The sequence below is a fragment of the Notolepis coatsorum genome, assembly GCF_963971535.1.
Source record: "Notolepis coatsorum genome assembly, chromosome: 2".
Taxonomy (NCBI): Eukaryota; Metazoa; Chordata; class Actinopteri; order Aulopiformes; family Paralepididae; genus Notolepis; species Notolepis coatsorum.
Genome location: NC_140166.1, coordinates 20,241,376 through 20,268,158, shown reverse-complemented (window position 1 = coordinate 20,268,158; position 26,783 = coordinate 20,241,376). Strand labels below are relative to the sequence as shown.

The window sequence follows — 26,783 nt, the reverse complement described above, 5'->3', positions numbered from 1 at the left end:
TCGCACACGTGCACGCGCACTGAATAAAGACCACAATGTACCTTTAATCCCAATATTTGTCTGACCACACCCTTATCAGCTTACCCATATAAGCAGGGGTGGGGCCACCCACTCGCCTCCTTCCCAAGCTTTCACCACAAGGCGAGATCAAGGGCTGCAGCGGCGTCGGACGCCGAGCGTCACCACTACTAACAGAACTTGGTTATAGTCATAACCTAACGTTCTGTATCGTAGTCGGTTCCGCTCTGCGTCACTCATGCACATAGGGAGGCCGAGCGGAGCCACCGGCCGACAAATACACCCCGCTGAAGGCCCCCCACAACCATCAGAACAGGGAGGGCCGAGCCCCCCCGACCCTCCCTAATGGAGGGCACCCCCCCTATTGGAGGTTTCCCGGGAGGGCGACAGACCCGACCGTGCGAAGAGGCACTCAAGCAACTCAAATGCACAGGGTGAGCAGACCGTGGCCTGACCCCACGACTACACACACGCACAACCCGCATGCCACCCAGGAACGAACGGAGGGAACAACCTCGTTACTGCCCCCAGAATCACGGGGTCAAGAACAAACCCAACCCCGTGGCAAGGCCGTAGCAGCGGAGCGCGAAGGAAGGCCCAGACCCACCAAAGGGACTGAACCCCCTGGAATGGGGGCCCGGAGAAGTCCATGATGCCAGCATCAAGACCCCACCAGGTGGGCACTTAGTGACCCCGCCCCCCACATCGCCAGCGTATTCAGACAAAGGCCCCTCAGCCGAGCGGGCCCTGTCCCCCCAATAGTACACCGCCTGGCACACTGACCCTGCAGAACAGGCAGTCAGCATGGCCGTAAGCACACAAAAAAGGTTAACCAACGGAAGCAGGTAGCGCACCGGGGAAAAAACCAGGCAACAGGCTGTTAACCCTAGCCTGGAGACTGCGGACGAGACAGGCGCCAGAGGGGACAGCTGAACACAGCCGCCCCGGCGGAAGGGGCGTATGCTGGCGTTGTTGCATGACCAAGCCTCCATTTAAAAAAAACCCACCCAAGTTCAAGTTTCTTTAATAGTTGTCATACAGAAGTACAGAATACTTTTGCCTCAACCCAGAGGGGTTGAGGCAGAGAAGGCTGACACGATTGGCAGACGTCATGAACGTGCAGGGGCACCCTCAACCGGTGAACCCGGGAGTTGACACTGCTCCAACACACCCGGGAATCAACCACCTTGGTGTTACCCAATGCGGTGGTTGTTCCTATAACCCCTCAAGAAAAAACTCCAAAACACACCGGCTATACCGCAGTACAAGTGTTTCAGTTTCCAAAAAAGGGTTAACCCAGGCCTACGGGTCGACGAAACATCACTTCGGACCGGGCCCGGCGATACGGGAAGCACAGGGTCACCAGAGGAGGTCAAAGACCACCCCAACAGGCCCCTCTTCGCCATGCGTGAGAGAGGAGCGAAAATAATGGAAAACCAGCCCCAAGCACACCGTACTTGGTATTCCCAGGCGGTCTCCCAACCAAGTACTAACCAGGACCAACCTGTGTAGCGGCCGAGATCTGACGAGATCGAGCGTGTACAGGTTGGCATGGCCGTAAGCCATTACGACAGTGCTGAGTAAAAAATTTACCCAACCAGGGTCTCCATGAATGAATGAAAACTTTATTTAACAGATTGCAGAATGGGTACAATACAGTACGGCTCAATACATACAATTGTTAAGGGGATGCAGACCTGAGAAAGACGTTAGTCTTGTTTCCATCAGGGTCCCCCATTTTCAATTAATATCCATAGCGCTTAACCCTGTGACACCCGGACCGACCTGGCATTTTTCCCCCTGAAAAAAGCCCAAGTCCCTCAGGGTACCAGAACAGCAGATCTGTATCCCCGGCGGACAACGGGTTCAACTGATCCGGACCAGCGTGACCAGAACCAGTCCCGTGCCCTAACCACGCCGACATGCCTACTCCAGGAGAAGGGGCAGATATGCGTGTTGACCTTAAACATGAAAAGAAGGCGCCACCCAGACGTTCGGGTTGAACCGCGCCCGGTGGCCCACCCCCAGGGCGTGAGACCCCTCTACATATGTTCAGATCCATTCCGTCATCATCCCCCAGATATGAACGAGAATCCGTTGACAACCAAAACAGGTCGTCGGAAGAGGAAAAACCTCCATCCCAGTTGCTTTATAAAAACGCCATTTTAACCCCAAGCAACCAAGGCGTGCCAGTCAGTCGCCTGATTACAGAACACCCCGAGCTAGTACTATGCGTGCGTCGGGACACAACCACATCAATGAACAGGCTATTTAGACCTGTCATTGAATCCCCAAGGCGCCCAGGGGAACGACAAGAGGGGTGTGATACTTCCTAACTCCAACTCTTTTTAAAAGAAAAGAAGGAAGCACCAACAGTATGTATCCCAGTCTACACAGCCGGGGGTAAAAATTGTTTACATTTTTACATTCCACCACCCTCCCATAGAGAGGAGACGGAAATCCCCAGAGAGACTTCCCACGCGAGCTGTACAGATTGAAAAGAATATATTGCACCTTGAGCCATGTAAAAGTTTGGTTTTAGGGCTCTCCGGGGAGGAGGCACTGAACCCATACACACTCAATAATCGAATTGAATCGAATACACACACAATAGAGTAGGACTCCTTCTTGAGGTTCCACTCACCTTATCATTCTGAGGAGGAGGCTCTGTACTCTGAGGAGGCTCCCTCACATGGAAGGAGAGTCCCAACTCACAGAAGGCCAGAATAGGAGCTTCGTGAGGAGGAGCCCTGACCACCCCCCGTTTTAAACAGATCCATATGGACCTGAACAGCACACGGAAGTCCTACCAACAGAGATGCGCACGGTGACGTACTCTATGGCGGGGGAATTTCTGCGGTGCACACGCCCAATATTCCAGGGCGTGGGACCAGGAAACTCCCTCCCCCCCCCCCCCCCCCCCTCACCCTGTAACGTGCCGAACCGCAACGTGACAGGAACCTTGAAGGACAGGTGGGTTTACCCCTGACCAACAGAAAAAAGGGGAGGAAAGGTTACCAGTTCACCCCTTTACGACCCCACACCCATGATACGATGTAATGACAAAAGAGAGTATGACACAGTCATAGTCAGCTCCATGAATCGTCTAACAGCTTCATACAGCGCATGTGCTAACCTGCTATCTGATGTTTACTAAGGAAAACACACAGAATAGAGAGGGCTCTCCAAGAGCCCCGGTACCAAACTTACACATGTGCTTCTGTGGCCAGCCCAACCCAGTTGTAGGTCACATGACACACACAACCCATCATCACCTACAAAAAATGGCAAAAACACTCTACAGAGGAACGCCGTTTTTCATAATGAGAGAATACATAATTCTCTATTAGTATCGGCCACAGGCCTTGCTAAGCACACACGAAAAGCGACCAAATAATTTTTTCTTTTAGGAAAATAAAGTTTCTCAAGCAGTGTTTAGCACAACCTCAGCAATCAAGCTAAGGGTTACATCGTATCCCTACCACACAGTGACACAATGTAGTGCAACAACATGTCTGAGAGGAGGAACCGGGGGGAAACACAAGCCTCCTACTTTACCCTTAATACGGCCAGTTGAACAGGTAAACCTGTTAATATGTGAACACACTGTTCATTGTCATTACAGGCTGGGAAAAGAATCATTCTTTACTCATATGTCACTAAGCATAGCTTTATAGGTTAGTTTAACCCCCTTAGTTGTGAGTACACAGTACATAAACACACATGATGTTTCTCAACACAACAAACCAGATCATTTCCACATCTGTAACAAACAACCCGTTTTGCATGGAGAAGCTAATACCAGTGACAAGACAATTCACACATAACTCGCATCGTATCCTAAATGTAGTGCAGTAACACTCGTTTTGGAAAACATCGTTATTTACAAAACATTTAGAAGGGAAAGCAAGAAGAAGTGCTCAAGGTCTGGTCAGACCTGGCCTACCTTGAGCGCAGATCAAGCGAAACTGCAGACTCCAACAAGGCACCGTAGTAAACACAGCCGTTCTGTGTTGTCGACCTGGGCAGCGTCGCCGCCCCATCCCGCCGCTACGGTCCCCCTTGTTGACGCAGTCCTTGCCGTCCTGGCCCAGGGCAGGTTCGACGAACATCCTCTGTCAAAGATGACGTCGTAGTCAAGAGTGTTTAAAACATGTTATAATCAAAGCACGTTCAACAGTGTAGCATTAACACTTTGGTTGCCTAAGGTTAAATGAATGATATACCATAGATTGCCAGCGCTATTTGTCTATGGAGAAAGTCCCCTTCTTTGCAGGGCTATAACTTTTTAAATTCTATTGCTACATTGCCATTATTAGGGCCCATTCAAAGTCCTATATGTATTGTTCATTGTGTAGCAACGTTAAACTTTTTCATTCACATATTCATAGTAAAGTATGGTCTAATGTATAAGTATGTTTTCATCTCTTTCTGCAGCTTTCTCCAGAACGTGATATATAGCCCCAAATGCATTATATTGATGATGAAATACAGTTTGATGGCAATCAGCGCGATATAAAAAATTCCAACTAGACGTACTTCTAGAAGTTACTACACGTCATCTGATGTTGACCGGATGGGCGAGGGGGCGTTTATAATTCCGTGGGCAGCGTTATACCAATCATCTAATGTGGGTCAAATGTTGATAATATCAGTTATTATCGAAGACGGTAACGTTACACGCTGAAACTCACCCCAGTCTCCGCGCGCCGTTGGGCGATCATCGTCGAGTAGAAATTTTATCATTATGGGATATATTATTACCCGGTCCATCTCCAGCTTGTATAATGGTATATACGTCCAAATCATGTTGTTTATCGAGTTATTGGCAATCGATCGCTATGTAGAGTGACGAGCTAGAGTCACGGGACATGTACCGAGTGGCCGGAAGCAATACGGACGTCTAGCAAAACCTCTAGTGCGCTTCCTGTTAAGCGCTTGCGCCGATCGGCCACCAGATGGCGCTCCTGAACCGCCAGAGAGCTCAGTGGGTCCTGCTGGTGGATCTCAGGCCAGCGGAGGGACATTATGAATCCGATCGCAGATTTTTGAAATATTGATATAAAGACGACGTACAGCGTCCCCCGGCAACTTTAGCATGGCCAGCAAAGACGTCTAAAGACGGCTCCCGGCACCCAAAGTGTTAAGCTAACAGCAGGTCACCACTAGCACGCAAGCTAAGCAGCTATCACCTGAACTTGTACACAATGATATAACAATCACTTAGACAGGCCGCCGTTCTGAAACCCTCCTCACTGTTTAAGAGAGAAGAGAAACAAGATGTTAACACAGTTTTACAACGGTGATTTTACCAACACCCGACGGAGCCAGCACAATACCCAACTGGCCTGTAGCTGACTTGAACACAGATCTTCCGCTAACGATCATCCATGCCCATATTTCCTCGTGAGGGAATACTCTCATTTGCATATGAAAGAAGGGGCCTACACGGTGACGGAGAAACAACCACTAGTCCAGAAAACACAGGGATCACCAGTGTTATTGGTCGTGGCCCACTAGTTAACTATAATGGGCTTCAGACCAAGGTCTTCTGTCGCCTAAGAGGCTGAACAAAGGACCCTAGTCTGGGGCCGGTTTTCATAAACATTGTCAACTAGCCCCCATAGCACTAACAGACAAGTGGAGCTCGCCAGCAAAACATAACTCACCAAACCTGGAACCCACCGCTCCTCACAACAGCGGCGCGTCCTACAGCCCAGCTGTGTCTTTACCGCAACCAGCACACAGCAAGGACTGCAGTTGGAAAGGCATGTAGCGGCGCGAACTCCCAATACGAAAACCGGTGGAGGATTTTTAGAATGATCATCATCTTCCAGACACTCCAGTACGAAGACAATATCGCCGTATTTTCTCGAATATAGTGAGAGAGAAAATAAAGATATGATGTCAACGTATCCTTGTTTTCCAACTCTTCTCCTACCATCACATCACGTCAAGTGGGGATCTACCGAGGCACTTCCTTGTGGTGAAAGCGAGAAAAGGAGGCAAGTGGGTGGCCCCACCCCTGCTTATATGGGTAAGCTGATAGGGGTGTGGTCAGACAAATATTGGGATTAAAGGTACATTGTGGTCTTTATTCAGTGCACGTGTGCGAGGACAGTGCATGAGTGACGCCGAGCGGAACCGACTACGATACAGAACTGGGTTAATTAATATAAATGTTATATTGTAACTGTCTAGTTACACATTGGTTCCGAAACATTGGTTCCGAGAGAGCTCTGGTCAGCGAAGCCGGCGAGCGATTATTATTGGTTTTTAATGACAAACCAATTACATAATCCTATCCAACATATGTGTAAAGGCACACACAACATATTCCAGTTAACGGTATATTTTTTTAATGATTCGTTATGGCGTAATCAATACTTCCATGCGTATAAATTGCGTTCGCGACCTCCATGTTTTGGGGCTATTCATCAGAAAACTCTGATCCGGGATTCGGCTCCCATCCGTCGGGCAACAACTGTGGGTTTTCAGCCTCTCTCTCTGGAGCTTAACGGAGTTTCGACTCCTGGCTAGAGGAGCTTGTCGCGGCTCATGCGCATGCGCGCGCTCGGCCAATCAGAGAGGGGTCTGCAGAAATGGCCTCAACCAATCAGAGAGGGGTCTGCAGAAATGCGGCTACGAATTGTAGAGACACACCTCTCCCCCCTATACTGGTCCCAGAACGTCCTGTGATCTTATTGGTCTGCTTGTGTCTCAGAACTTCCTGTGATCTTATTGGTCTGCTTGTGTCTCAGAACGTCCTGTGATCTTATTGGTCTGCTTGTGTCTCAGAACTTCCTGTGATCTTATTGGTCTGCTTGTGTCTCAGAACTTCCTGTGATCTTATTGGTCTGCTCGTGTCTCAGAACTTCCTGTGATCTTATTGGGCTGCTTGTGTCTCAGAACTCCCTGTGATCTTATTGGTCTGCTTGTGTCTCAGAACTTCCTGTGATCTTATTGGGCTGCTTGTGTCTCAGAACTTCCTGTGATCTTATTGGTCTGCTTGTGTCTCAGAACGTCCTGTGATCTTATTGGTCTGCTTGTGTCTCAGAACTTCCTGTGATCTTATTGGTCTGCTTGTGTCTCAGAACTCCCTGTGATCTTATTGGTCTGCTCGTGTCTCAGAACTTCCTGTGATCTTATTGGGCTGCTTGTGTCTCAGAACTCCCTGTGATCTTATTGGTCTGCTTGTGTCTCAGAACTTCCTGTGATCTTATTGGGCTGCTTGTGTCTCAGAACTTCCTGTGATCTTATTGGTCTGCTTGTGTCTCAGAACTTCCTGTGATCTTATTGGGCTGCTTGTGTCTCAGAACTTCCTGTGATCTTATTGGTCTGCTTGTGTCTCAGAACTCCCTGTGATCTTATTGGTCTGTGTTACGACCCCTGTGAGTCTAAGGGTAAAGGGCTGTAACATAACAGTTGGTTGACAGAAAAGATGGACCACGTTTGTAAACAACAATGATATTTATTGAATAGATGCAAAGGAAGCACATGTAGCTCAGGGGTGAGCCCAGGCCAAAACAACAAACAAACACCACTATACTCCAGATAAACCCAAATCTAATCTATGGTAAAAGAGATTACATTACCTAAACTACTCTTACCTAACCAAAACAGGAGAAAACAATATCCAAAGGAAATGGCAGCTCACCCCATCTGTGCTTCCTGAGAAAGAGAGAAAAACACATTAATTATACAGAAACAAAGGCAGAATATATACAAAAACAAACTATAACTAACAATGCTCTCTCTGTGGCCATACACACACAAGGAAATGTCTACTAAGCACCAAAGGCCAATAAACGAAATGCAATATTGTCAAAGTTACAGGTTTACAAAATCACAACAGGCCTAGCCTCATGCCAGAGAGAGAGAAAGACTGAAGTGAGAAGCCATGTTTTAACAGGTGTGGGGTGATCCATGATTGGGTGGTGTGGATTGAGTGTTGGAGTCTGGAAAGCCATCCACCAATCGGTGCTGTGTTGCTATAATGGAAGGGCAGGCCTGGCAGGGACCAATGGTGAAGGGAACAATGGCTGGAGGGAGGAAACAAAATGGAGAACACACACACATGGAGACACACACTGGGGAATATATACATTGGGATGTAACAGTCTGCTTGTGTCTCAGAACTTCCTGTGATCTTATTGGGCTGCTTGTGTCTCAGAACTTCCTGTGATCTTATTGGTCTGCTTGTGTCTCAGAACTTCCTGTGATCTTATTGGTCTGCTCGTGTCTCAGAACTTCCTGTGATCTTATTGGGCTGCTTGTGTCTCAGAACTCCCTGTGATCTTATTGGTCTGCTTGTGTCTCAGAACTTCCTGTGATCTTATTGGTCTGCTTGTGTCTCAGAACTTCCTGTGATCTTATTGGGCTGCTTGTGTCTCAGAACTTCCTGTGATCTTATTGGTCTGCTTGTGTCTCAGAACTCCCTGTGATCCTATTGGTCTGCTTGTGTCTCAGAACTTCCTGTGATCTTATTGGGCTGCTTGTGTCTCAGAACTTCCTGTGATCTTATTGGGCTGCTTGTGTCTCAGAACTTCCTGTGATCTTATTGGTCTGCTTGTGTCTCAGAACTCCCTGTGATCTTATTGGTCTGCTTGTGTCTCAGAACTTCCTGTGATCTTATTGGGCTGCTTGTGTCTCAGAACTTCCTGTGATCTTATTGGGCTGCTTGTGTCTCAGAACTTCCTGTGATCTTATTGGTCTGCTTGTGTCTCAGGGCTGAAGACATGAAGAGCCGCCTGCCATTCCTACGACGTCGCAGCAACCTGATGAACACAGCTAGTCTGGAGAAAGCTCTGAGGAATCACAGGTACACGCATATATACACACACACACACACACACACACACACACACACACACACACACACACACACATACACACACACACATTACACAGCTAGTCTGGAGAAAGCTCTGAGGAATCACAGGTACATATAGACAAGGGGTGTAACGGTACATGTATTCGTCCCGCGAATTTACGGTACGGCCGTCACAGTGCGGTACGTGCAGCCATGCGACGAATACGTGACAGCGCAAACATACCAGTCGTGCATGCAGGCACTCGCGAGGTCTGTGCGAGAACAGCGCGCGTGGCCGGGCACACAGAGTCCGACTTCAGAGCGGGCGAAAGTGCACGGAGAAAGGCACATTTACATTAGAAGAACAGCTGCAGCCTGCATCGCCAACACACACACGGCGTGCGTCGCCAACACACACACACGCCGCGCATCGCCAACACACACACACACGCCGCGCATCGCCAACACACACACACGGCGCGCATCACCAACAGACACACACGCCGTGCATCGCCAACACACACACACGCCGCGCATCGCCAACACACACACACGTCGCCAACAAACAACAACAACATTCTCCCCCGCCGGACTCACGCTGATCAAATAAAAAAAAGAAACATACTTTTTCGGACTGATCATCTGAGCTTGATTGATTGATTGATTGAAAACTTTATTAACAGATTGCAGAATGGGTACAATACAGTACAGCTCAATACACACAATTGTTAAGGGGATGCAGACCAGAGAAAGACTTTCGTCTTGTTTACATCAGGGTCCCCCATTTTCAATTCATCAGGACATATATGACATACATGACATACAGATAGTCAGTACTGCTACATCTATACATTTATGACATACCAGATTTGCAAATACAGTACTGTTTGTGATACAGAAGGAGTCAGGAAAAGGGAGTATATACATTTGACGTAGAAACTGTACATTGGAGGAGGTTGGGTGGGGGGGGGTTGGGTACACTGGGATATTGACAACCATACTGGGTAATCTACATTGGAGGTGGTTGGGGGGGGGGGGGGGCACACTGTATATACAAGCTCCTCTCCAGTTAAACTGCTATTGCATTTAAATCCAAATAATCCTCTGCCATTGTTGTGTAACATGTCATCTGTTCTCTAGTAGTCTTCAGTCTCGGCTTCACGTGAAGTAAAATCCTCTCTAGAAGTGAAACTGAAACTTAGCAAGCATATAAGTTGTTAAAGGGGCACTAGGCAATTAATTTACTCTGGATGCTTGAACACAGAATAATAATAATAAGAATAATAATAATAACTTTATTTGTATAGCACTTTTCATACAGAGGTTGCAGTTCAAAGTGCTTCACAACAGTAAAAAATACAGGCATAAGCGGGCATAAAAAAGATAGACAGGTAGCAAGGTATGGCAAATCACAGTGTTTCACATTAGGATCTAGCATCCCAATAGGCTCTCCGCTTACAGTTTTCAGTAACACAAATAATAAAAATAGTTTAAAATGATTAAGTTTAAAAATAGTCAAAAAATTATAAAATAGAACAGACGTAAAAAATACAGGCATGAGCGAGCATAGCAAGGTATGGTAAATCACAGTGTTTCACATTAGGATCTAGCATCCTAATAGGCTCTCTATTCAGTAATACAAATAGTCACAGTGTTTCACATTTGGATCTAGCAATAATAAAAATAGTTTAAAATGATTCAGTTTAAAAATAGTCATCAGTAAGAAGTAAAAAGTGCAATAACCGACACATGAATTTGATAGGCAGGGTATGGTAAATCAGTGTTTCACATTAGGATCTAGCATCCTAATAGGCTCTCTATTCAGTAATACAAATAATAAAGTAGTTTAAAATGATTGAGTTTAAAAATAGTCTAAAAATTATAAAATAGAACGGACATACAACAACAGTAAAAAATGTAAATAGCAAGGTTACAGTAAAAAGTGTGAAAAATAGTTTAAAATGATTCAGTTTAAAAATAGTCATCAGTAAGAAGTAAAAAGTGTGATAACCGACACATGAATTTGATAGGCAGTGTAAAATAAGATAAAATTAGCATAGAAAAGTAGGCAGGGTAGGAATAGTGCAGGTAAGTCATTGAAATGCCTGAGCAAAGAGCTGTCTTTTGAAGATGTCTAGCGAGTTGGCTTCCCTGATGTTTTGGGGTAGTTTGTTCCACAGTTTTGGGGCATAGTTGATAAAGGCTGCATTACCGATCCTCTTTTGACTGTTTCTGGGAGCCTCTAGTAGTCCAGCAGCTGTTGATCGCAGTGTTCTTGCTGGCGTGTAATTTATTAGAGTGTTGGTGATGTAGCTAGGTCCCTGTCCATTTAGAGCTTTGTATGTAAGGAGAAGGACCTTAAAGTCAATTCTAAATGTTACAGGAAGCCAGTGTAAAGCAGCTAAGACTGGACTAATGTGCTCTCTCCTTTTGGTTCTAGTTAGCAGTCGGGCTGCGGAGTTTTGGATTAGCTGAAGCCTCTCTGTGGTTTTCTTAGGGAGACCTGTGAAAAGTGCATTACAGTAGTCTAACCGGCTAGATATGAATGCATGAATTAGCTTCTCAGCATCGTTCTGATTAATAAATGGTCGTACTTTTGCTATATTTCTGAGATGGAAGAACGATGTTTTTGTTACTTTGCTAATATGAGAATTGAAGTTCAGTTCTGAATCTATGATAACCCCGAGACTAGTGACCTCAGATTTGATCCAAGGGGTTAGTCCTCCTAGGTTCTTTATTAACGTTTCTTTTTTAGTTTTGGGGCCGATAATTAGAATTTCAGTTTTGTTCTCATTTAGTTTCAGGAAGTTCTTACTCATCCATTTATTTATTGCAGTAAGCAGTCTGTAATGGAGCTAATCGCTGTATCATTTGGTTCAGCAGATATGTACAGTTGTGTATCATCCGCATAGCTATGGAAATCTACATTATGTTCTCTGATGATATTGTAGTACTTTCCTGAGCTTATTGTTCTGATATAATCAGAACCTAATATCTAATCTGCTCTGCGTTGTGTACAAAACCTTAAAAGCCCTGGAAAGTACTTTTAACAAAGACTGGGAGGTCTTTGACGACCAGCGGATCAGCAGGAGAAATGGAGAAGAGAAGGTGGTAAACAGCATCTGGTTTAATTAAAAGTTAATAGTGTAATTACAATGAAAAATGGATTTTGCAATGATATAAGGGTATTCAAGTACTAAGCCACAGATCCCTTATATCAGACTAATATTACAGTAGAGTTGATAAGTTGTTGCTGGGCTTTGTTCTCTTGCTGGTGAACAAAGCAAAGTCTTTTCTCCCTCCAAAATGTTCTTTGTTGTTCTGCTCCTCTGCCGCGTCGTCTTGCTGTGTGAAGAGATGGGTGTGGTTCCTTTGGTGGTTTGGTTTCAGACTCTCCTGCACCGTTCCACACCCCCTCTTAAATCCAAAAGCCTGGAGTCTCTGAGTGACGTCACCAAAATGACATCATCAGATATTTTCCTCCAATCCCAGGCCTGCTAAGTTTAAATGTGAAATTGGGGGTTGGCTTTACAGCCAACTCTATACTTTCCTCTGTTTTCCAGTCAAAGAACAAACACCGTCCAACAACTTAATACTTTGGTTATTGATCTTCACAATATATATATTTGAATTGCCCTTGATTACATAAATACAGAGATATCATAATTGAACACATTCTGTTACTATTAAGCCTAATTTCACCTTAAAGGGGAACTCCAACATTTTGGGAAATTTGCTTATTTAACATCTTCCCTGGAGTTAGACAAGAAGATACATACCTTTTTTGTCTCTGTGCGTGCATTTTAGCTTTGGGAATAGACGCTCCGTTAGCATAGCTTAGCTTCATCACTGGAAGTGAGGCAGGACAGTAGCCTTACAGTGCCTTACAGTGTATTGCAAGGTCTGACATTGACCAAACTTGATATGCATGACCTTGGTGGGCTCTAGGTCAACTCCTGAAAAGGGGGTCAATGTCAGACTTTGCAATCAAAAGTTAGGGGCCTAATAACCCTTGCCATAATTTCAGTGCGCCCCCTAACTTTTGATTGCAAGGTCTGACATTGACCCCCTTTTCAGGAGTTGACCTAGAGCCCACCAAGGTCATGCATATCAAATTTGGTCAATGTTAGACCTTGCAATACACTGTAAGGCACTGTAAGGCTACTGTCCTGCCTCACTTCCAGTGATGAAGCTAAGCTATGCTAACGGAGCGTCTATTCCCAAAGCTAAAATGCACGCACAGAGACAAAAAAGGTATGTATCTTCTTGTCTAACTCCAGGGAAGATGTTAAATAAGCTAATTTCCCAAAATGTTGGAGTTCCCGTGAAACTAGTCTTATTTTGCATGGGATTAAAGTCTGTAACAGTCTGTTGACTTTCAGTGAAATAGCTAACAGGCCTAATCATTCTTTTAGCTTACATCAATCTCTAAGTATTTTCCAATGTAGATTCAAAACGTGGCCTAATATCATAAACCTGGCGTACTTTATATCATTATATTCAAGATTATGTCCACAATAAAACAGGATTTCCTATAGTTCATATTTAATTAATCCAAGTATACCAATAGTCATTTAAACATGTACTTTGTTACAGAGAATGGAGACCCTTTCTCCTCCTCCTAACAGCTGCAGGACCTGGGGCACAAGGTGTCGGTTTCCTGTCCTATAATCAGTCACAGGACCAGTTTAACAACCTTTTATCTAGTGTTTTGCAGCTGCCAGGGACTGTATGCAAATGACCTCCTATGGTGCTCCCCCGGTCTCTGTTACAACACACACACACTCTAATCTTGTCTCTCAGGCCACATAAGGTTTCATGATAGTGACATGATTAAAACACATTATTTTGATTTGAACACCAGTTTCAGACCTTTTCTAGTGGGAATAAAAGATTCAATGAGGTTTAGGATTTATGTATCAAAAACTACTACAGTTTCCACACTCGGATAGTTTAACTATCCTTAATTATGTCAAACATAGATCCTAACTTCTGCTTACTACTACCTGGATAAGAATTAAGACATTTTAAATCATACTTGGATAAAATACATACGGTTTCCCACACTTGCATCCTAAAAATCAACACAACATTCTTTTTCTAAATCTCTTTCTTATGTATAATTATAAACTCAAACACCTTTATTAGCAGTCCATTTTAATTATTGTGTGCCGTCTTTGACACGCTTTTTCGTACCAGGATCAATTTCCACTGGTTTCCACTGTGGGTTTGTCAAATTCTGACTTGGAGCAGTCAGAAGGGGGGGGGGGGGTCAATGTTTTCTAGATTGACCTGGCCCCCTCCTTATTTCTCAGAGCTGGTGCAGTTCACGACTGCTGAATGCTACAACCAACTCTGGGAGGTGGAATTAGACATCATCCCACCCCGTCTTCTGTCGAGACCTCATGCCTTGTGCTGAACTCTATAGGGGTATGACCCCCTGCTGTATTGCCGGTTCAGTTGAACCTGGAACTCTTCCCTCGGGTGTCGCTGTCACAGCTGTGAGGAGGTCATCGCTGGCTGCTCAACCCCCGTTGACCCTCGGATTAGCGGAAGAGGTTTACTTCTCCCCCCCTCCGCCTGGTCGTAGATAGGGGCGATAGCAGCTCCACCCTTTCGCTTGTTGACACCCTGGTCAATTGCTAAGGCCTTGCAGCCTGTCTGTTGACAGCCGGAGTTGTTGATGAGGCCAAGCAGCCTGTCTCTTGGTAGATTGCCTGTCGTTTGGCTTCTCTCGTTCCCCTCCGAAGCCTCAAGACCCGGTCACTGCGTTGGCCGGAACTCTCAACGCTTGAGAGTTAGGCTTCTCCTGGATCTCTTGGTCCCCGCAGTGTTATGATTCCCCATGGACCTCTGGGTAGACACTAGCCAGTGTCTGGTTCTCGTATCCTGCAGTGAATATATATCGCTTCGGTGGACAGCGCAGGTTACTTATACCACAACAATTGATTGAGAATCCATATTTTTCCTCCCTCAGACACTCTTTACTGGTCTGAGTTCTGACAACTTTCTTTTCCAAATCATTTTTCTATATATTTTATGGCTTCTAGATCGTTAATATTCAAAATTCAGAAAATTTCACATGGCTCTCCTTATATTATGCTGTCAAAACAGTATAACCCACCACCCTTTGATGTGGAATAACATTCAAACATCATTACCTTCGTCCCTGGACAGCTGCCTCCGGGCTTGGACAGCCAGTACTGACACACCCTCTCTCCCAGTAGTCCTACATATATGGCAACAAATCACAGTCCGCCTTAAACACACATCTTCCACATGCTCTGTCAGCCTTTACCAAGCCGTCAGAGTCCCCCACAAGCCAATTATCAATTGCACATGTCCACACCCTACACAAAGACTATTCGGCCAATAGCGACCAAAACCTACTGAGCTTATCAATGTACAGAGAATCATGCTTCCCAACACTTTCACCAATCACGACACACCCCCAGATCCTAGATCCGGATTTTTAATGGGCGGAGAACAAAAATCCATGAACCAGCTCTAGTCCATTCACTTTGTTCCCAGTCCATTTTATAGACATATACTACCCAGTCCTGATGTGTCGAGATCACTCCCAGCTTGTCAGGTACCCTAAGAAAAAAATATATAGAAAAGAAACTAAAACAAAGAAAAAACATGCCCAAACTAATAATTGAAAACAATAAACCAAACTTGTGAGCATCTCTTTTTTCACTCACTTTCAGAAACAAAATTAACCTATTATCTAGGGGCGTATTCACCCCCGTATAACTAAGTAACAAAAATGAAAAACTCAAATGAATAAACAAAATGAACGCTCCGAATGCTCGTAACACACTAGAAAAGAGAAATTCTGCAGAAATAAAAATAAACACCTATATATATTACTCATAACTGTTAATATCCATCTATCAATACCATAAAAACCTAGGAACCACTATGGGTCTTTTTAATTTCTTAATCATGCAGTCCACCCTTTGACCAATCTGAATGTTGATCAAGCATGGATAATCTACTGACCACTAGCTTCCGCAGTGTCACATCATCGCACTGTCTAATATTGAATACCTAATATTAACTGTTTAACATGATTTGATTTTCTTGTTAGTCTGATTAGTTCATGCATCTGTCAGTTAATCACACATCCATTTTAGTAACTTCCATTCATAACCTAATCACCTAACCCCTCTATTTATTTTGTATTCTATTTTTATTCTAATTAGTAGCATTTTTTTTTATTTATTCAATTTATTCTATTTTCATTCTAATCAGTAGCATATATTTTTATTTTTTTATTCAATTTATTCCATCTTTACCCTAATCAGTTGTATATATTTTTATTCTGCCGGTAACCTCTGCAGACATGACCTTTGAAAATGACCTTTCAGTCCACAGATCCAGCAAACCTGTCCTTGTCCCCTCGGTTGTGGGACCCGGTGGGCCGCCCGCCTGTGATCGGATGGCCCTTGGGTCATCGGGCCCAGAGCATGTCCTTGCTGTCTGCCATCACCGCCATGGTTCCCTTGAGCCTGTTCTGGGGAGAAAGCCACGTACCTATTTGGTTCAGTCACAGTTCCTTGAGCCTGTTGTTGGAAGGGGCCCGCTATCTGTCCATGCGACGGGGCACAAGACATTGTTAGATCAAGGCGGCCTAACTCCGACGCCCGAAGCATGATCTCAATTGCTGTACTATCTAGTAGTGCAGTCTTTCTCGCCAGTTCTTGTTCCAGTCTCTGAGTCTCGTGTGCGGCTAATTCCGACGCCCGAAGCATGACCCCAATCGCTGTACAATCTAGCAGTACATACTTTCTCACCCATTCTTGCTCCAGTCTCTGCGTCTCGTGTGCGGCTTGACCGATCTCCAGCTGTGTCTTCATCAGATCTCGATGAACTGCCTCGTGTCGGTCGAACGCTGCTATAAACGCTCTCTGTTGTCTATAGGACGACGCCTCTACCCCCATCTCAGCACTGGCGGTTTGACTTCCCATCGCTGGGCCCCGCCTCTCATCTTGGCTCTGGTGCTGAGGGGGTCCTGGACAGGGGGAGCTTACGGGCCGTGGACACTGCACTTGATACCGACCTTGGTTTTCATTCGCGCCCCCTCTCCTGCCTCCACTTGATCCCCGTGCCTGCCAGGGTGTCCCTCTTGGGGTTTGTTGTTCCGGCGCAGGACCCCCTTGTGGCCCCAACTGGGCCCGTCTCTGGCCATTTGGTTCTCCGTTGGAGCCCGTCTCCCCTCTTGGCTGTGTGGACTGGATTAGGCCTTGGAGGTATTCCACTACCTGTCCAGCCTCGGTTAGCTGTTGTTCTAGAGGGAGGCACGTCCTCCACTCTTCCTCCACCCTGGCCCTTGTTGACTGGCTCCTAGTCATCGGGCCACGTCTCTCAGTTTGGTACTGATGGTGGGGGTGGGGGAAACCTAGGCACTGGACACAGGTGGGCTGTAGAAACTGTTCATGTATTATCCCATACCTGTTGTCGGTCTCTATTCCCGCCGTACGGCCAGCGTCAACTCCCTGGGACTGCTGCAACAACATCGCTCTCCTCAGTTGCTTTCTTTGTCTCTTGGTTAACTGGCAGTCACCTGCAACGGACACTTCAGCGTGGATCGGCTCGGGTAATACAGTTGTCTCTGGGTCGCTCGCAGCCACGACCCCCTGTGGCGGAGTTAAAGACATTATTTCCAGTCCCTCCGTCACACTGGTCTCAGGAGAGGAGTCGATCACATTCAAGTCAATCAGGTTAACGTCACTGTTCAATTCGGTCAATGAAATTTCTGCAGAGGTTATCGGCATTACCCCACTACCGGCATTATTTCTTTTCATCACCTTTCGTAATCTCTTTTTCTGTTTTTTAATTTGGGTACGCATTCTATACCGGCCTCCTTTCTTACATTTAAATACAAGGTTCTGTAACGGCCTGAATATCTTTGGCCATTGTTTCGTCACTTTTATTGTGACATTCCCAGTCATTGAGATAGAAGATTGTCTACCCTTTCTATGGTTATTGCATCTAACCCTCCAGTTGCTCCTATCTGTGTATTTGCCATTCTCACCTCCTTCAAACACTCGTAATATCACCGTTTGGAAAGCAAGTGTCTCTGTATTTAAACTATTTTTACAAACTTGAGTTAATTTCACTCACACTGTCAGAGTTATTGGTGCAAACAGGAATTGGTAAATCGCTGTGTGTGATAATATACCCCGACTTTCAACAGTCAATTTGATTCCCCTGTCTGGAGTTTGGATTTGTCAGCACTGCCCTGTCCGCCCTGGAGCAGCTGTGAAGAGAGAAAAGAAAAAGCATACACTTAATTATCAGTGGCATTTCCCTTTCACAATCCATCATTTATCTTTAAGCATGGAATGTCGGGCATCTTCTATACTAATATCACTTAAGAGAGCATTTGTGCAATTTCCTTTTGAATTATTAACGACACAGCCTTAATCGTTTTTCAGTTGTCTCCATCGGAAAACTGGATCTCCCAATCCCGTTGTCATGCTCCTTCTTCACACAACTCCGGGGAACCCTATATCGCATCAGCCTTTTCCCTTCTGTTGGTCAATCAGAAATTTGTTATTCACAGCCTATCATTTCTAAACACCTGTGCTGGATATGGTAATTTAGGTGACTAAAATCACTTTAACTTTAATAATTCAGGTGAATAAAAGCACTTTAACTCTTATTGCTCTTTGCAAATGGCTGTGTATATTTAATTCTAATCTTTCCTTCTATGTGTAACTTTATTTATTTCTATTACTAAGAAAGCCTAAAAATGTATTCCGCTCACATCACATTTTACATATCAGTAATACCCATATTTCACACATAATTTTGCACACAATTACTACACATTCCCCCGTAACACCTAACCACTTAGGTGTTAAACCCACTTCTCACGAGAATAGAAATCAATTTTCAGTGACTCATGTCACTGAATTCTCGTGCCTCGGGAACAGTGTCACACAACCTGTTTATTAAACCACAGGCGCCGACACTACCCCCATATTGAAATCCCTGCAGACCAATGACATCTCACTGGTCAGCCTGACTTGTGGCCCAACGGCGTCCGCCCCAGTTTGCAACCTGGAACGGGAAACCCTGGGCTTCCTACTCAAGGATATCCAAAGTTCATACAACTCACAACCACTGCCGCCCACACACGGCACCTCCGACTCAAATTACCCACCGTAACCACCTTCACCCAAATATCCACACATAACATAACTCAATGCGCGCAGTGTGGCAGCGAGCTTTTGACGAGTGCACGCATAGCGCATCCCCGTTAATGCACGGTGGCAGACAGCGAGCCACGACGATCTGTCTATCACAACCGCCATCGCAGGTGCAGCCGAGCAGAGTGACCCCTCACACGCAGGTCCATCTGTGCAGAGAGTCCCAAACGTAAACTCAAAGCACACTTTGACTTACGGTCCCACCAACATGAACGCAACATAAAAGACACTGACACGGAGTCCACCGTGTTGCCCCGTGTCAGCAGCGCTTCACTTCTCCGTTAAACCAAGGGACCGGAAGTCGGCCGGAGACCTGGAGAGAGCCAGAGAGTACGGCCCCACCGCCCGCTGAGTACGACATCATCGCCCTAACGCCAGCCAATACCACTACCAGCACTAGAAATTCCCAAAAAATAACAATAAAACTGCATTTGGAACCTACAGAGAATAACAACATACAATAAACAAGTCCAAAACCTAACAAACTGCCTTTGAACCCTACAGAGAATAACACTAAACAATAAATCTAACAATACACTGCATTTGAAACCTATAAAGAATAACTATACACAATATATAAGTCCAAACTAGGAGAGAAAGAGAGAGCGTTTTGGGGGGGCCGAGGGGGGAAAAGAAAATGGATTAGAGGTGGAGGAGGTAACCTCTAAGCGAGAGTCCTCGTCCATATAACACCTCATTACAATATAGCCTTTGCCACATGACCATGCGTTGAGTGAGGGGGAGGGAGAGAGAGAGAGAGAGAGAGAGGGGGGGTATTGAGAGAGGGAGAGAGGGAGAGGGGGGGGGGGGTGAGAGAGGGAGGGAGAGAGAGGGAGAGAGAGAGAGAGAGGGAGAGAGAGCGGGAGAGGAGGGGGAGGGAGAGAGAGAGGTGGGGGAGAAAGAAAGAGCGAGGGGGAGGGGGGGACCTGGGCCCCACATTCCACCACCAGATTAAAGCATAACAATCTAACCCTATTATTAAACTAACCTCTAAATGAAATCGTTCTGTGTGCAGAACCCAAAAACAGTTTCGAATGGAAACTCACCATGTCCTCTGCTGCCCCCTACCGCATTCCTAAATAAACTCCACCTTCCCCTCAACAATGGACGCCCGGCGCCCCTACTCAAGATGGCCGCCTCATCGCGAGATATCCCGAGAGTCTCGTCATGCTATGTTGTTAGCACAGTTAGCTTAGCATATTAGCTTCGTTAGCTTTAGCCCAGCGCAGGCCGCCAGTCCGTCCTTCGCTCCACGCACCCTTATGACGTCACAACCGGCGACCGCTTAGCCGTTAGCGCGGCTAGTTAGCATTAGCTTAGCTTCACCCACGACACCATAATAACGTTCCCCAACGGCCCATTGTCCCGTTTCGCCGCGCGGGCCGACACCTCGCAATGTTAACACAACACCACTTTCCCCACAACAGAACCATAATCCTCTCAAAACGCCAGTGTAGAGATTTAATCAAAAAAATAAAAACATTACATCACACAGGCTCTCACAAAACACTAGCTTGACCCAGCCGCCTTCACTTCCGCGGTGCTCAGGACGACTTCCGGGTCAACTTTTCTTTTTTTAAAACTTTATTTTTTAGCGTTTATCGCTTTTCTGGTCAAGCATGACCGACAGTTGTAGGGTGAAACGGGAGAGAGAGCAGGGGGAGACATTCGGCAAATGACGGCGAGTCCGGGAATCGAACTCGGAGTCAACCAGATCCGTGACGCAGCACGGAGTCCCGCGACGCAGCGCGGTAACATGGTGTGCTACTGGAGCACCCCGCCGGGTCAACTTTTCATTCCATCCCGATCCCTTAAAACATTAAACAACTACTTTATCCGCGTCGAATTTGAAAATTTTAAAGTGCCTTACACATCCCCGTAATCCCATGACACCACCGATCGACTTTATACACTCGAAACTACGCCGCTTCGTCACTAGCATTCTCCGGTCGCCCCCAGGCTAACGTAGCAGCTAACTGCTGTGTGTTCCAACGGCCCTCGAAAAAAAACGGCGTTCTACTATTACATTTCCCCACGGCGGTCATCAAAACTACATAATAATACAACAATAAGCTCTTACGTTTCATCAATCATTCCTAACCATAGCAATCATCCAAACATACATATTATTGCCACTCCTAACCACAAATAAAAACACAAACATCCATTCAGATTTACATACTATTGTTACTAGAACGTCCGCGCGGCAGTTTTCACATTTCGTTTCACTTTATTCAATAACTTCCGCGCGACTATCAAAAACGAGACCAAGTGCAATCGTACACTTTAACAATACTGAATGTTTAAGTTTACAACCAGTTATTTTGAACCGCATTGTTCCTAAGTACTATTGTTTGCCAATTATCATGACGGACGTGTCGTAATATGATCTAGAGTTTAAACACACTAAAAACGGATCGCCCCGACTAAGGGTTTTCTGTAATCCACAAATCTCCATTTGTAGACAATCCCTTCGTCTTGATCCCTCGATCACACCAATTTGGGCATAATCTTCATTTAGTCGGCCGATATTAATGCAGAGAGCTCGATGCGTCGAATTGAAACGTCACGGCTGCCTCTGGATTAATACATCAATAAGGCCTACGCTAACTCCAGAAAGGCCTCCCCCGTCATATCACTTTCACGGTAATTCTCATGATCCATAACAAGCCCCCTGTACCCATATCGATCGCCTCCGCACTCACATCTTCTGATCTACATGATCCAAACAATGTTGAATTAGTGTATTAACGACCCTATGTTCCGCCGATGGATCAGCCTCCCGCCGTTTGCCGTTTGAGTTACGGTTCCAGGCCGGGCTCCGGTCCATCTCGCCAGCATAGACACACAACTCACCCATTGTCCCGACCCCTAAAAAAATTACCAACTACGCTGCGTCCGGTTCTGAGGTAAATGATCAGGTTCCATTCCCCAGAATACACCCTGTCGAATCTTGCCAACAACAGTTTACCGGGTCCACGATTCAATGAACCTTCCAACTAGATGTAGTCCGACGCCTCGACCCGCACTATGATACAGTAGTTATGCCCCCCCAACGCCTACATATTTAATACTATATGAGGCTTCCAACTTCTTCATATATTCCTATATGAGGTTTTAACCTTTCAACCCCCTTGTTCGAACTGAGCGACCTATTTTTCGTCATCACTCACCTATTTCTCAGGATCGAAGCTGTCGCAGTTCGGCAGCTCTGGTTGTTGTTGAGTTTGAAGAATGAAGAAAAAAATTCCCAATTCACGGCCGCTTCTAGTTCTAGGATCACAGCACCAAAATGTAGTACTTTCCTGAGCTTATTGTTCTCATATAATCAGAACCTAATATCTAATCTGCTCTGCGTTGTGTACAAAACCTTAAAAGCCCTGGAAAGTACTTTTAACAAAGACTGGGAGGTCTTTGTTTGACGACCAGCGGATCAGCAGGAGAAATGGAGAGGAGAAGGTGGTAAACAGCATCTGGTTTAATTAAAAGTTAAGAGTGTAATTACAATGAAAAATGGATTTTGCAATGATATAAGGGTATTCAAGTACTAAGCCACAGATCCCTTATATCAGACTAATATTACAGTAGAGTTGATCCGTTGTTGAAGGCCTTTGTTCTCTTGCTAGTGAACAAAGCAAAGTTCTGTTCTCCCTCCAAAATGTTCTTGGTGTTCTGCTCCTGCTTCCGCGTCGTCTCCTGTGTGAAGAGATGGGTGTGGTTCCTTTGGTGGTTTGGTTTCAGAGTCTCCTGCACCGTTCCACACCCCCTCTTAAATCCAAAAGCCTGGAGTCTCTGAGTGACGTCACCAAAATGACATCATCAGATATTTTCCTCCAATCCCAGGCCTGCTAAGTTTAAGTGTGAAATTGGGGGTTGGCTTTACAGCCAACTCTATACTTTCCTCTGTTTTCCAGTCAAAGAACAAACACCGTCCAACAACTTAATACTTTGGTTATTGATCTTCACAATATATATATTTGAATTGCCCTTGATTACATAAACACAGAGATATTATAATTGAACACATTCTGTTACTATTAAGCCTAATTTCACCTTAAGTGAAACTAGTCTTATTTTGCAGGGGATTAAAGTCTGTAACAGTCTGTTGACTTTCAGTGAAATAGCTAACAGGCCTAATCATTCTTTTAGCTTACATCAATCTCTAAGTATTTTCCAATGTAGATTCAAAATGTGGCCTAATATCAAACTCTGTGTTTCCCCGTCATAAACCTGGCGTACTTTATATCATTATATTCAAGATTATGTCCACAATAAAACAGGATTTCCTATAGTTCATATTTAATTGTCATATTTAATGTCTTGCACAGTCTCTAGAGCGTAACAGTAAGAAGCATTTTGTATAAAAGTATTCTGTACTTCTGTATGACAACTATTAAAGAAACTTGAAACTTGAAACTAATTAATCCAAGTATACCAATAGTCATTTAAACATGTACTTTGTTACAGAGAATGGAGACCCTTTCTCCTCCTCCTAACAGCTGCAGGACCTGGGGCACAAGGTGTCGGTTTCCTGTCCTATAATCAGTCACAGGACCAGTTTAACAACCTTTTATCTAGTGTTTTGCAGCTGCCAGGGACTGTATGCAAATGACCTCCTATGGTGCTCCCCCAGTCTCTGTTACAACACACACACACTCTAATCTCTCAGGCCACATAAGGTTTCATGATAGTGACATGATTAAAACACATTATTTTGATTTGAACACCAGTTTCAGACCTTTTCTAGTGGGAATAAAAGATTCAATGAGGTTTAGGATTTATGTATCAAAAACTACTACAATATCACCCAGCGGTAACATGTAAAGGGAGAAGAGTAAAGGACCTAAGCAACTCCCTTGTGCAACTCCATAGTTGTTGTCGTATATATCAGACATGTGCTCTCCTAGTCTAACATAGAATTTCCTCCCTCTGATGTATGTTTTGAACCAGCTTAGCACATGTTTTGAGAAACCGACAAGGTTTTCAAGACGATCGATTAGAATATCGTGATCGATTGTATCAAATGCTGCACTGAGATCTAGCAGGACAAGGATGGAGATCTTATTCTCGTCAGAGTTTAGCCTGAGGTCACTGATTATTTTGGTGAGGGCAGTTTCAGTGCTATGATATTTTCTGAATCCCGACTGAAATTCTTCTAAGATGTTGTTTTCTTCAAGAAAGGAATTTATTTGAACTGAAACTATCTTTTCAAGTACTTTGCTAATGAATGGTAGGTTGGATATTGGACGATAATTTGCCATTTCATTACTATCCAAGTTAGGTTTTTTTAGTAATGGCTTTACAACTGCTGTTTTAAAGGCATCTGGGAAAATACCAGTTCTAAGGGAAGTGTTTATGATATCTAGCACAGGGCTTGAAACACTATTAAACACCCGTTTGAAGAAAGCTGTAGGTATAGGGTCAATGTCTGAGGTGGAGGAGTTACATTCTGAGACAGTTTTGCAGAGTACATCTAATGTGATGCATGTGAAACTTCTCATGGTTACATTGCACGGTTTGCTGCAATCAGCTTTATTTCCATCATGAGTAATGCTGGCCCTGATCAAGGTTATTTTGTTGTTAAAGAATAGTGCAAGTTCTTCACACTTAACCGTTGATGACTGAGGAGGTGTAGGGGCAGTGTTGAGTAGTAGATTAATAGTGGAAAAAATGATTCTGGAGTTTCCAGCATTTTCTGTAATGATTTTAGAGAAGTAGTCTTTCCTTACATTTACATTCAGGGGGGTAGTCTATCGACAAATTTCGGCCAATCAAAGTTGACTATCCAAATCCTTAGTCTGGGACAGCCCTAGAATAATATATATATATCGCAAAGGACCTTTTCTCTTTTGAAAGATAACATTCCGAAGTTTCTTACACAATAAAGAAAAATCACTTTGAGTGCTAATGAATAGAGTAACAGAGGCTTGAACACACTGAAGTAAAGGTTTTGTGTACTCACATTTATGTTTTGTGGTTACCTGTTTTTAAATGTTAATGACACCAGTATCACTGATTACCACGGCAAGCCTATAGAAAATTATTCTATTTAATAATAATTATTATTATTATTATCATAAATATAATATATAAATTAAATAAAAAAAATATATCTAATAATTAGTTAATAATTATTATTATAAAAAAGAAATTCTGTTGTACCGAACTCGTACCGAACCGTGACCCCAATACCAAGGTACGTACCGAACCGTGGCTTCTGTGTACCGTTACACCCCTAATATATACACACATACATATACACACACACACACACACATTACACAGCTAGTCTGGAGAAAGCTCTGAGGAATCACAGGTACATGCATATATACACACATATATACATATACACACACACACACATTACACAGCTAGTCTGGAGAAAGCTCTGAGGAATCACAGGTACACACATAAGTGGTGGGACTCGATTAAACATTTTAATCTAATTAATTTGAGACATTATAGTTAACTAATCGCATTTTTAACGCATATCAATATTTCATGCGAAAAGCGAAATGTTTCAATTCAAATGGATTTTGGAATAAGATACGTTTAAGCAGCACAGTGTTGTTTATTAGCTACTACACAGACCAACAGTCAGATCAATGCAATTTTTAACAAAGTGCAGCAATTTTAGAAATAATATAGGGCTGACCTCGATTAGTCGAACGTTTTTCTTTCCAAAAGCAAAGAGGTCTAGAAGCGTGGCTAACGCTAATGGTGCACATACCAGCGAGGCTAACTGCCTAAGAAAATAGGCACAGAGGCACTGAAAGAGGATTTCACCCATCTAATGAACACACTAGACTAGACAAATATTAAGATGTATCCATCAGTGGACCAATTGCATGCTTTCGCAGAGGACAAGAAGCCTTCAGCCGACTCCTTCAGACATTAAGCACCCCCCACAGCCCAAATGGAATGATAAAAAAAATTACGATTTATTTTTTACATTCAGGGGGGTAGTCTATCGACAAATTTCGGCCAATCAAAGTTGACTATCCAAATCCTTAGTCTGGGACAGCCCTAGAATAATATATATATATCGCAAAGGACCTTTTCTCTTTTGAAAGATAACATTCCGAAGTTTCTTACACAATAAAGAAAAATCACTTTGAGTGCTAATGAATAGAGTAACAGACAGTGGCGGCTCTGCCGACCCACCTGCTGTTAAATCACAGAAGAAGAAAATAAAACTTTTTAGTTTTTTGTTGTATAGCCCTATAAATAATATAAACATGTTTAAAATGAATAATATTTACTCATTTTAAGTATGTTTGTATTTCCAATGCACAATATAACGTTATTATCTCAAATAAAAAAACACTCGTTTTCCTGAGCAGGAAGTGACATCACGTTTTTTTTATTTTTTTTATTTTTTCGTATTTCTCGGCCCGGGCTAGACGCGATAGCGCTCTGAGTGCGCGTCACAGTTTGATCGCTGTATCCGTCACAGCCAATCAGTGCATAACGCGTTGTGCGTTGAAATATGACTATTATGTTGGATTATGTTTCACCACACACATGAGTGCATGCTTACCAACTGTCCGTCTGCAACACTACTATCACCAACATCTATGAAGGGAGATCCCCCCTTGAATGGCCCTTCTAAGGTTTCTCTCCTCCACACTGCCTGTGGAGCTTTTTTCCCTATTGTTAGGTTTTAGTGAGTTTTTCCTTACCTTTGCGTGGGGTATGTCTGGGAGCGCTTGCATTCTTTCATTTATTTGTAT

At 44.3% G+C, this 26,783-nt stretch overlaps 1 protein-coding gene across 4 annotated transcripts in view; it reads left to right on the top strand.

The window, feature by feature from the left end:
- LOC311223086 (regulator of G-protein signaling 3-like) overlaps window positions 1–26,783 on the top strand; it is a 162,538-nt gene that overhangs the window by 118,015 nt on the left and 17,740 nt on the right. For 3 of the 4 annotated variants that reach the window (XM_084307822.1, XM_084307821.1, XM_084307824.1), the window contains one exon: window positions 8,747–8,839. The exons of the other annotated variant lie outside the window; for it this stretch is intronic. In XM_084307822.1, the coding sequence (XP_084163948.1) occupies window positions 8,747–8,839 (93 nt within the window). The remainder of the gene's footprint in view (window positions 1–8,746; window positions 8,840–26,783) is intronic. 4 annotated transcript variants of the gene reach the window in all.